Here is a 12,869-nt window from a genome sequence, read left to right as displayed (position 1 = left end):
CTTTTCTTCTAAGAAAAAAAGTACTATAAACATTGAAAGAGCTCTGTAGTTGATACTCACAGGCAAAATATTGCCATGGTGTATATGTTCTTCCAAAATCTATTGATCTCTCTAATACCCACAAATCTGGACGAGGAGAATTTGCAAATTTGATGAGGACATAGGCCACATGGAACAACTGGTAATAAAATATATAAAGGAACATTAGAATATACCTGACAGCACTATGATACTATAAAGTAGAATGAGTAAGCTAAGTTTTTTATTGGTGGTAAGCTGGCATCCATTTCTAGGTATCCTACAGTATGTACTTTTAAAGGAATCATTAGCATAAGATTAATACTGCCCTGGGCCCTGTGGTTAGAATGCAATATTGCAGGCTAACTCTACCACAGCCTGGAGTTTGATCCTGATAGGCTTGAAGTTGATATAGCCTTCCATCCTTCTGAAGTTAGTAAAATTAGTACCCAGATTGTTGGGAGTAATATGCTGATACTGTAAATCATTTAGAGAGTTCTGTAAAGCATTACCGAACAGTATATGTTTAAGTGCTATTGCTATTTGATGTTATGTATGAATTAGCTAATGATCATTTGATGTTTACTAACTTAAGGGTTGAAAACAATGACTACATTAGACATGAGAAATACCTTTGAGGGCAACCCCAAGAGATTTTCAAAACTTATTAGCAAATTAAAAACTAGTGTAACAACAGAGTACATGAGTACATGTATATGCTATATGTTAACTGAATTAAATTATAATTACATTTAACTATAAATTGGATGAATTCAAATTTCATTTTATTTCTGATGAGAACCATCCTTTTTTAAAAAAATTAAAGGTAAAGGTTCCCCCCGCACATGCGTGCTAGTCGTTTCCAACTCTAGGGGCCGGTGCTCATCTCCGTTTCAAAGCCGAAGAGCCAGCGCTTGTCCAAGGACATCTCCGTGGTCATGTGGCCAGCATGACTAGACGCCAAAGGCGCACGGAACGCTGTTACCTTCCCACCGTAGTGGTCCCTATTTTTCTACTTGCATTTTTACGTGCTTTCGAACTGCTAGGTTGGCAGAAGCTGGGACGAGTAACAGGCGCTCACTCTGTTATGCAGCACTCGGGATTCGACCTGCCAAACTGCCGACCTTCTGATCGACAAGCTCAGCGTCCTAACCCACTGAGCCACCGCGTCCCTTTTTTAAAAAAAAATTATGGTGTGCCAATCAAAGGTTAACTGTGGGCCTTTGTTCCAAACACGCTGTGCCTTTCTATTTATCAATATAGTTCAAGGTTCATCTAGTCAGACTTCATTGAACAGACTAAAAAAACAAAGAATTTCAGAGAAAATCATATTACTGTTGGATAATCGAATAGAAAGGAATGTATGTGGACTTTGTCAATAGGACAGTTGCCCTGGGGGAAGTATACAGAGACTGCACCATCCAAAGTACAGTTTAATATCTGAAAGAATTGACGAATCAAACATACTCATTCAAGACAGAAAAGCTTGTCATTAAAATATCATCCCAAGACATTTTACAATATTTTGAATTTCTCAACTTAAAATTCCTTTTACTAGATCACTGAGATTCAGCTGAACAAAAATTACGTGGGCAAACAAAGAACTGTCAAGAAAGGTGATGCGGATTCATATGACTATTTTATTATCTCAGAATCTCAGAATCTTTTTTTTAAAAAAAGGAAAAAAACCCAGGAAGCATGTTTTGCATGCCAAAGCTCTCAAGTTCAAACCCTGGCAAGAAGGATTAGCTAACAGATATGTGGAAACTCTTTCTTGGCTTGATGCTTGGATAACCATTGCCAGTCAAAACAGGTGGTTGCGTGATTTAAATGGATTCAAAGTTTAATCTAGTATGAGAAAAATGCCATAAATGTGTAAGATTATCTATGCTAAAGCAGAGCAAAGAACTTTTTAACTTGGCTACTAGGCTTCTATTTTATCTCCACAGTGGACTATCTCTGCTTATAGGAAATCCATAAGCAGGTCATAAATGCACCTGTTTTCCAGCGTACGACACTGAAAAGTATACTGGTCTTCATATGGGAAGTAACCACTGAGACTTTTGTCTACCATTAATGTTTAAAATCCAATATATTTAATTTAGTAACCATGCCTTTGGTTTCTCAGCTGATTGGTTTAAAAATGTAATTGATTTTACATGAATTCATGTAATAGTTTAAGCACTTTAGTTTTAGTTTAATTTGATCTTTTTAAAATTATTCTACTTTTATCCAGTAATTGTATTTTTATTACCCTTTTAACTATCATTAGTGAGAAAACCTGAAACAGCAGTATAAGCAATCTAAAAAATCATCACAATATGGTTAGCCTTCTCTAACTTTGTTACTTTAAGGATATTGTACTACAATTTTACCGATTGTCATCTAAGAGCCTTGGTGGAGCAGTGGGCTAATGCCTCCTTAAGTAACACCAGCTGCCTGCAATTAGTGCAGGTTCGCGTCCCACCAGGCTCAAGGTTGACTCAGCCTTCCATCCTTCCGAGGTAGGTAAAATGAGGACCCAGATTGTTGGGGGCAATTAAGCTGACTTTGTAATAATGCCGCTTGGGGTGTGTGTGAAAGCCCTAATAAGCAGGCATATACATAGAATGAAGGCTACTGCTAAGTTTGTAAGCCGCCCTGAGTCTTCGGAGAAGGGCGGGATATAAATGGAATTAAAATAAAATAAAAATAAATAAAATAATCTGAGGAGGGGCCAAGCTAGCTGCAATGATGGAGACTGAAATTCACACTTTTGGATACCTGACAGGGACCCACATTAGTGAGTCTGCTCTATATTATTTATTCTATAATGTACCCACTACTTTTGATGAGTCAAAATTGGATAAATATTTTTAACATTTAAGGATATGTTTATAAATCTGCAGTTCATTCAATTATAACTTGCTTAAATATAGATTATACAATAAAATAACATTGGCTGAGTTTTCATAATATACTAATTATATTAAGATTTAACATGTTGTACAACATTATTTAAATGTATGACTGCTTGTTACATTTCTGTTTTCTTATCAGTAAATTTATGGTGTCTTTTTTTTCCAGGACAGAAAGATGCCGGAAGACAGGTGATCCCATTTTCCACTAGAACCATTAGAGAAACTTACTGAAGGGAAACTATGGTTATTACTGTTTTTTAAACATGGCACTATCCAGATGAGGAAATGGGATTCTGTGGGATTTTACAGATTCCTATTTCAAAGTAATTATAGTAGTATTGTTTTGGATATTGTGCTCCTTGGCCTGGGAGAAGAACTTCATTTGCTGCTGCATTTTAGATAATACAATGTCTTATGCTTGCCCATTTCCCATCTGGGGTCTTCATTAAGACTGGTGTTCTGCTGTTACAATTAAGAAGAAAAAAACCTTCAGTGGTGAGGATGCCAAATGTGAGAATTGCATGTTTCTCTGAGCAAAACATATACCTCTCAAAAGTAAGATACAGTGTTAAAAAAGATGAAAAGGGTGAGAAGAATTGGATTGAATATATATATCATATCCATGTCTCATGCTGCTTTCTCACCTTAGCAAGGATAATTTTTTAAATTATTCTACTTCCCAAAAATGTGTCCAAAATATTAATATAGGATATGTCATCGTAAACTAAGGAACATTTCATCAGTATGATATACCAACCAAATATAAAAATGTTTTAATAAAAAAAATTCATTTCCAAAGATAATGTAACTAGACTTCAAATCAAGGAGGGGTATCAAACTGCCGGCCCATGGGCCGGATGCATCGTAATAAAACCGTACCCACCCCATTGCTGGCATTGGCAAAAAAATCGCGATACATCACAACATGTCACGTGACAATTTTTATGTTATTTTGCTTGGAACACTGTCATAAAACTTGGACTGTTTACTCTTTAACATTAACCAAATTTATTAAAGTAGGTAAGCCCACTGTGTATTTGATGAAAATAATACAGTACATTAAGATAATGGAATACCTTCTAGTCCTGGATTTTTTTACTTATTTTTCAAAGTTGTTCAGTTGTCTTTCCATAAAATCTAAACAAACTCAATGTCAGGTCCCAGAGAAATCAGAAAATCCAGGCAGTTCAAGTGAATATAAATATTTATTGCAAGCTTAAGTTCTCTACAAGAATCTGAACTACTACAAAACAAATTGGCAGTAGATAAGGATCAAAGGAATTCAGTGTGCTAAACATAGATCACTTGTGGGCTCAAAGGGATTCATGACTGATGATACATTTGACCACTCCCTCAGGCTCAGGCTGGTCATCTTCTACAGTCAAAGCTATAAATAGAACAGCAACTTCTCCCAACGGACAGGAAAAATAATAGATGCTGACCATGTAATATGTTGGAGTTGCTTGGATTATGCCTCCAAAATAGAGGTGTTATAAATAAATCTGCTAGTCTGCTGAATACAAGTACCGGTATAAGTAATTTTTCCTGCCAATCTTCTCTATCCAGTGGGCCAGCAATTCCCCAGACCAAACATCCCAAGTTCCTTCAGTCTACCTTTAAAGGGCAAATCTTCAAGTACTTTTGTTGACCTTCTCTGACTTTCCTTTATTTTGTAATACACCAGTGATAAGTGACTTATTTTAACCAGGCCATATTTTTGCGATACTTGTAACACTTTTTAGGGTGCTGTCATTTCTTCTACTATTCCTAAAGCTTGTCATTCTGGAAGCTGACTGCATATAGCACTTTCCTGCTTTTATCTATAATGCAGAGAAAAGGAAGGAGGGAAATGCTTCAGAGGAATTGTGTCATCAGGCAGGCAAGGCTGGACCGGAATGCAGAAGTTAGCAATCCACATAAAAAAACTGGAGAATTCTGTTTGATTTACATTTTTTTCAGAAACGGCACATTAAAAAGATTAAAAGGCTGAATATGAGGCTCAGTTGTATTTGTACACTGATCAAAATTAGTGGAACTAGCCTGGATCTAGCCACAGAAGAAGCTTTATTTAGCTTGCTTTGTTCTGACTTAACTTGAGAAATGAACCCAGCCAAGTCAACAAGCCATGGTTTAAAAGTCATAGCTTGGTGTAATGTATGAATTTAGCCACTGAGAAAAGGAGCTGTGAATTAGCTGTGGTTAAATTTCCTTTGAGTTAATCTGACTTCACTGTAAATCTCATTTTAAATAGGGCTGTAGAATTTTATAAGTATCTATTTCTTTCATGCTTTCTGGTTAGACTTTATAAACAAAACCAGATTAAACAATTATTATGGCCTAGGAAGAAGGTTAAACAATATCCTTTATGAATATGGGCAACAAGAATCTCCTTTCTGCATGCAAGCCAAATACACATTTAGGTTTTTTACTCTGCAGAAGAGAAAACGAGAAGATTTTGTCCCACCTTAATGAAGTCTGAAATCCTATATTTATCACATAGGAAGAGGAATTATTCATAGAGAGAATAAGAGGAACATGGCATTTTTCAAAAAGTATTTGGATCTGTTTGCAACACTTTTCCTCTAATTGTGCATATTTTAATGAATGGCTTACCATATAGTAGAACTAATGTTTCCTAACAATGCAGTGCACGTTTCCCTAAGAAGAAAAAAGAACAAACAAGCTAACTGGATTAAACCCCAGTATGGGCTCCACCTGCATAATAGAAACAGCAGCAGGAACAGCTAAGAAAGGGTTTAAGGACTTTGATGTCTTTTTTTAAGTTTTATTGATTTTTAAAAATTACAATCTTTAGTGCTTAATAAACAACGTTGTCTGGGTTCACATATTTAACATTAACGTCTTCAATACAAATCTGTTCAGTACTGCAAAATCCAGTATTTTTTCCCTGATCCTCCTTTCTTCCCCATATTTTTTCCATTTCCCCCTCATTACATAGTTACAATTCCTGTTACTATTGATGTGTACAAAGTTAGATATAAACATCCCCATCATATTTTACTTGTTGTTGTTGTTAGCTGCGAAGTCATGTCCGACCCATCGCGACCCTATGGACAACGTTCCTCCAGGCCTTCCTGTCCTCTACCATCTTCTGGAGTCCATTTAAGCTCACGCCTACTGCTTCAGTGACTCCATCCAGCCACTCATTCTCTGTTGTCCCCTTCTTCTCTTGCCCTCAATCTTTCCCAGCATTAGGCTCTTCTCCAGCGAGTCCTTCCTTCTCATTAGGTGGCCAAAGTATTTGAGTTTCAGCTTCAGGATCTGGCCTTCTAAAGAGCAGTCAGGGTTGATCTCCTCTAGGACTGACCGGTTTGATCGCCTTGCAGTCCAAGGGACTCGCAGGAGTCTTCTCCAGCACCATAGTTCAAAGGCCTTTGAACTATGGAATTTTACTAATATTATACAAATAACAATAATATCCTTTCATAAATCAATATCCTCTTTTTCCTGTTCTTATTAAGGTTTGATTTCCCATCAATATTTGAAATACCTTTATCTGTTATGATTTTCTCAATGTTAATTACATTTATTTAGGTCAAATCTTCTGTTTTTTAAATTGACTCTCGCTTTCTTTCTTTGCCAAGTAGCTTTCCAAGCCAAGGCAATTAAATCACTCAGGAATTTTCTTTCTATTTCTGTAAAAGTTGCTTGGCATGAGGAAGACAATTTAGGTAGGGTATTTTTTTTTTGGGGGGGGAATTCCGCCCATTTATATTCCTTAAGCAACTCCCACTTTCCTTCTCCCTCATTTTCTCTTTTCATTTTTTGTCTCCCAAGTTGTGACATTTCCCCTGACTACTCTATATTCCATTTTTTTAAAATCTTCTTCCTTATCATCAGGTATGTTTTGCAGACCTAAGGGGTAAAGCATCTTTTCCATTTTTGTTGTTATGGCTAAGTCTTGCAGTATTTTATATGTATTTGTTGTTGTTAGTTGCGAAGTCGTGTCCGACCCATTGCAACCCTATGGACAATGTTCCTCCAGGCCTTCCTGTCCTCTACCATCTTCTGGAGTCCATTTAAGCTCACGCCTACTGCTTCAGTGACTCCATCCAGCCACCTCATTCTCTGTCGTCCCCTTCTTCTATTGCCCTCAATCTTTCCCAGCATTAGGCTCTTCTCCAGTGAGTCCTTCCTTCTCATTAGGTGGCCAAAGTATTTGAGTTTTAGCTTCAGGATCTGGCCTTCTAAAGAGCAGTCAGGGTTGATCTCCTCTAGGACTGACCGGTTTGATCGCCTTGCAGTCCAAGGAACTCGCAGGAGTCTTCTCCAGCACCATAGTTCAAAGGCTTCAATTTTTGGGCGCTTAGCCTTTCTTATGGTCCAACTTTCACTGCCATACATTGCAACTGGGAAGACCATAGCCTTGACTATACGCACTTTTGTTGACAGGGTGATGTCTCTGCTTTTTAGTGTGCTGTCTAGATTTGTGATGGCTTTCCTCCCAAGGAGCAAGCGTCTTTTAATTTGTTGGCTACAGTCCCCATCTGCAGTGATCTTGGAGCCCAGGAAAATAAAATCTGTCACTACCTCCATTTCTTCCCCATCTATTTGCCAGGAATTGAGAGGGCCGGATGCCATGATCTGGGTTTTCTTAATGTTTAGTTTCAACCCACGTTTTGCACTCTCCTTCTTCACTCGCAACAAGAGGCTCTTTAGTTCCTCTTCACTTTCTGCCATTAGAGTGGTATCATCGGCATATCTTAGGTTGTTGATGTTTCTTCCGGCAATCTTAATTCCAACTTTTGATTCATTTAGCCCTGCCTTTCTCATGATGTGCTCTGCATATAAGTTAAATAGGCAAGGCGACAGTATACAGCCTTGCCGGACTCCTTTCCCAATTTTGAACCAATCAGTGGTTCCGTGTCCAGTTCTCACTGTTGCTTCTTGGCCCGCATATAGGTGTTGTGACTCAGGGTCAGCCTGTGGGTCCGGCAGCCGGCTCAGATGTCTCGGATGACTCAGATGAGGGGGAGGAGGAGGGTGTGGAAGACGAACTGGCTGATGATGGCTTGGAGGCTTCGCAGAGCCCTCAGCCGGGGCCCTCTTCTCAGCTGCGTGAGCCCGATAGTGCGGAGGATGATGACCCACAGCTGGCCCTGTTCAAGGACGCCCGACGCAGGAGGCAGTCGAGCAGGAACAAACAGAGAAAGGCTGTGGGACTTCTCGGGAGGAGGCACAGGGAGGCCACGCCCTGAACTCTAAATAAAAGGAGTGTTTGGGGAAGGGCTGGTTGCTGAAAGCAACCCTTCCGTTTGAGGATTCAAGTTCCAGTGTTTTTGTTTCTTGTTCTGTTGTTTGAGTAATAAATCTTGGCAGACGCTTTTCAGCCTCAGACGCTCTCCAGTCTCTACTGTTTGAACAGGGGTTTGCCTTATTGCAAGGCCGGTAGCAGGCTGGTTCAGAACAGTTTGCTTTCAGCCTCCCACCCCTTACTACTACGATGGAGCAGCTACGTGCCGAGAATGCTCAGCTCACCCAGCAACTCACTTTGCTGGCAGCTCAGGTGGCTCAACTGCAAGCTCAGGTACATGCTGCACCCCCACCCAGGAGGAAATGTCAGATAGCAATGCCGGATAAATTTGCTGGCAATCCAGAACTGTTTCCTGCCTTCTTGGGACAATTCCAGCTTTTTATCAGCGTGAGAGCAGCTGATTTCCCCACTGACCGGGATAAGGTGGGATTCGTGTTAAGCCTTCTTTCGGGGGATGCAGCTCGTTGGGGCACGCCTCTGCTGGCACAACCTAGCCCTTTGTTGGATAACTTTGGGGGGTTTTGTGACCATATGCGCCTAATGTACGAGGACCCAATTAAGGCGCAGACTGCCACCCGACGCCTGAAAGCTCTGAGGCAGGGTCAGCGCCCCCTACAGGCCTATATCAGCGATTTCCGGCTGCTTAGCCAGGATTCCGCCTGGAATGAGGCTGCGCTCGTGGATGCCTTCCAGGATGGATTGTCGGAGGAGATGTTGGATGAGCTGGCCCGCGTGGACATTCCCTCAGACCTGAATGGGCTGATCCATCTTTGTCTGCGGATCGATGCCCGGCTGCAGCAGCGAAAGAGTCGCCGTGCCACCCCACAGACCCCTGCCGCGCCTGTTGTGCGTGAGCCCCCAGTCCAGAGGGAGGAGCCAATGGAGCTGGGTGCCGCCAGGTCCCGTCTATCGGTGACGGAAATGGACAGACGACGATCGGGGGGGTTGTGTTTTTACTGTGGGGACCCTGGACATTTGGCTGCTTCTTGCCCAAAGAAGCGTCAGCGGGCATCAGTGACCAAGCCTGCCCCGAGAAAGTCTCCTACTTTGCTGTCGGGAAACGGCCCGAGCCCGATCTAGACGGTGTGATAGATCGGGCGACCCACAATGACCACGCCGAGCGACGCCGTTCCGACGGTGCCTGTGAACCTCCACGGCATTTGATTTTGGAGGCACGTCTGATCCTTCCTGGCAAGCCAGAGGGGATTCCGGTCCATGCCTTAATTGACTCTGGGGCTACCACAAACTTTATGGACTCGGCCTTTGTGGCCAAATGGGCTGTTCCCCAGTGTCCGGTGGATCCGCCCATGCTAGTGGAGACTATCGATGGTCGAGTGCTCCTGTCCGGGCCTATTACGGCCGCCACGCAACCAGTGTGTATGGCCATCAGTTCCCATGTGGAGGCCATCCAGTTCTACATCACTTCGGATCTGCACTTCCCCGTGGTCTTGGGACTGGCGTGGCTCCGGGCACATGATCCACAGATCTATTGGTCTCAGAACTTGGTCACCTTCCCAAGTTTGCAGTGCGTGGACCACACCCGCCATATCTGTGCCGGCCAGGTGGAGGGTTCCTCAGGGGTTTCCTTGCCTCCCGAACTGTCCGACTTTGCTGATGTGTTCAGCGAGTCAGAGGCGGATCAACTACCCCCGCACAGGCCCTACGACTGCTCCATTGAACTAGTCCCTGATGCGCCTCTCCCAGTGGGGCGTTTGTACTCCATGTCGGAGCCCGAGTTGGCTGCATTGCGGGACTTTCTGACAAAGAATTTGGCTCGCGGTTTCATCCGGCCCTCGTCCTCGCCAGTGTCTGCGCCCGTGCTCTTCGTCAAAAAGAAGTCGGGCGAGTTACGGCTTTGCTGTGACTACCGGAAACTCAACGCCATCACGGTGCGCAACCGTTACCCGCTGCCCCTCATCCCTGAGCTCTTGGACCGACTCCGGGAGGCTAAGATCTTCACGAAACTGGACCTGCGTGGAGCTTACAACCTCGTCAGGGTTCGGCCGGGTGATGAGTGGAAGACGGCGTTTGGTACTCGCTATGGACATTTCGAGTACACGGTGATGCCGTTTGGCCTGACCAACGCCCCCGCTGTGTTTCAGCATTTTATGAACGACATCTTTCGGGATCTGTTGGACCAGTTTGTCGTGATTTACCTGGACGACATCCTGATTTACTCCCCGTCGCGTGAAGTGCATCATCAGCATCTCCGTCAGGTCCTGCAGCGCCTCCGAGAACATCGGCTGTTTGCCAAGTTGGAGAAGTGTCAGTTCTACCAGGTGACCATCGATTTCCTGGGTCACCGCATTTCTCCTGAGGGCATCGCCATGGAGCCGAGTAAGGTGGAGTCGTTGCAGAGTTGGCAACCCCCGCGTCGCGTGAAGGATGTTCAGCGACTTCTTGGATTTGCCAACTACTATCGAACGTTCATCCCTGGCTTTGCTGCCTTGACAGCCCCCCTCACCCGGCTCCTGCAGAAGAAGACTCGGTTCCAGTGGAACGCACCCGAACAACAGGCGTTCCAGGCTTTGAAGGACGCCTTCATGAAGGAGCCCATCTTGAAGCATCCTGACCCGCAACGGCCGTTTGTCGTGGAGGCGGACGCCTCCGACATTGCCATTGGGGCCGTGTTACTCCAGGCAACGACGCCCAGCGGTACCCTTTTCCCTTGCGCGTATCACTCTCGGAAATTGAACCCCTCAGAGCGCAACTATACCATCTGGGAGAAGGAGCTGCTGGCCATCAAGGCGGCGTTCGAGGCTTGGAGGCATCATCTGGAGGGGGCGCGGCATCAAATCGAGGTCCGGACGGACCACAAGAATCTGGAAAGCCTGCAGACCGCTCGGAATTTGAACCAACGCCAGATCCGGTGGTCCCTTTTCTTTGCGAGGTTTGACTTCCGGGTGCGGTACATACCAAGCAGGCACAATCAGAGAGCGGATGCTCTGTCCAGGAAGCCCGAATACACCCGAGCGGAAGACAAGCTTCCGCCCAGGACAGTGATCCCCGTCGAGTCTTTTGCTGCGGTGCGGGAGCCGGTTGATTTACGGGCTCGGATCCGGGAGGCGCAGCAGCAGGAGGCGTGGGTGGCTCAGCGGAAGGAAGAGGTGGGGCCAGATTCGCCTTGGTCGGTCACGGATGGACTTTTGTATTATCGTGACCGGCTCTATGTTCCGGGAGGGCCACTCAGGGGACTCGTCCTCAGCCAGTGTCATGATAACCCGGCTGCGGGGCATTTTGGCCTGTTCAAGACTCTGAATCTGGTCTCCCGTACCTTCTGGTGGCCCCGAGTCCGACACGACGTCCAGTCTTATGTCACCTCCTGCATCCCATGCAGGCAGGCCAAGTCAGCGACAGGGGCCCCGCCTGGTTTACTGCAGCCTTTGCCAACACCCAAGAGACCCTGGGGGGCTGTGTCCATGGACTTTCTGACGGATCTACCCCCATCCTCCGGCTTCACGACAGTGTTTGTGGTGGTGGACATGCTGACCAAGATGGCGCACTTCATCCCCTGTCGCGGCTTACCGTCAGCTCGCGCCACTAGTCGCATGTTCATCCAACAGGTGTTTCGGCTGCACGGCCTTCCCGATAGAGTCGTCTCCGATAGGGGGGCCCAGTTTACAGCCCGCTTCTGGCAGGAGTTGATGCGTGCGTTGGACATTAAGGTTTGCCTCTCGTCCGCGCATCATCCTCAAACTGACGGGGGTACCGAGAAGGTCATCGGTATCCTAGAGCAGTATCTGCGCTGCTACGTCAACCTGCAGCAGGACAATTGGGTGGACTATTTGGCCATAGCCGAGTTTGCCTTTAACAACTCGCAGCACACCTCCACGCAGATGACACCGTTCTTGGCCAATGTGGGTTATCACCCCCGGTTTTTCCCCCTTTCTCCCGTGGACTCACCGGAGCCGGCAGCGAACGACTTCATGGCGGAGTTACAGGCGATCCATCGGTTGGTGCGACGGCAGCTGGAGAAGGCCAAGGCCGACTACAAGAGGTTCGCCGATCGGTCGAGAAGGGATACGCCTCCACTATCGGTGGGGGATCGGGTCTGGCTGTCCACCAGGAACCTACCATCCACACGGCCGGCGAGGAAGCTGGACCACCGTTACCTTGGACCGTTCCCAGTCGAGGCTGTCATCAATCCGGTCGCCTATCGTTTAACTCTGCCACGTTCCCTGCGCGTGCATCCCGTCTTCCATCGGTCCTTGTTGGTCCCCGAACAACCGGCTTGTCCACTTCGCCAAGCGGAACCTCCCCCATCAGGACCTCGTGATGGAGGCAGCACCCCCGAGTACGAGGTCGCCAGCATCAGGGATTCCCATTGGTTGAAAGGTCGCTTCCAGTACCTGATCGAGTGGAAAGGGTACGGGCCGGAGGACTTCACATGGGAAGACGCGACCGCCGTTCATGCCCCTGCGTTGGTGACTGCTTTTCACGAACAATTCCCATCCCGACCGCATCCGGATCGGCAGCCCCGGGGGAAGGGCCCTGCGGTGCGGGATAGTGTTGTGACTCAGGGTCAGCCTGTGGGTCCGGCAGCCGGCTCAGATGTCTCGGATGACTCAGATGAGGGGGAGGAGGAGGGTGTGGAAGACGAACTGGCTGATGATGGCTTGGAGGCTTCGCAGAGCCCTCAGCCGGGGCCCTCTTCTCAGCTGCGTGAGCCCGATAGT

General features: G+C 45.7%; 1 protein-coding gene across 1 annotated transcript in view; it reads right to left on the bottom strand.

Annotated features, from left to right (window-relative positions):
• LAMA3 (laminin subunit alpha 3) overlaps nt 1-12,869 on the bottom strand; it is a gene marked incomplete at its 3' end in the record, with an annotated part of 140,142 nt that overhangs the window by 114,729 nt on the left and 12,544 nt on the right. Inside the window, 1 exon segment of the mRNA XM_081324856.1 lies at nt 61-178. Coding sequence (XP_081180982.1) covers nt 61-178 — 118 coding nt within the window.

This window comes from Vipera berus (genome assembly GCF_964194415.1).
Source record: "Vipera berus genome assembly, chromosome: 3".
Classification (NCBI taxonomy): domain Eukaryota; kingdom Metazoa; phylum Chordata; class Lepidosauria; order Squamata; family Viperidae; genus Vipera; species Vipera berus.
Note: the sequence above shows the minus strand (reverse complement) of the source record. Positions and strands in the feature narration are given on the sequence as shown.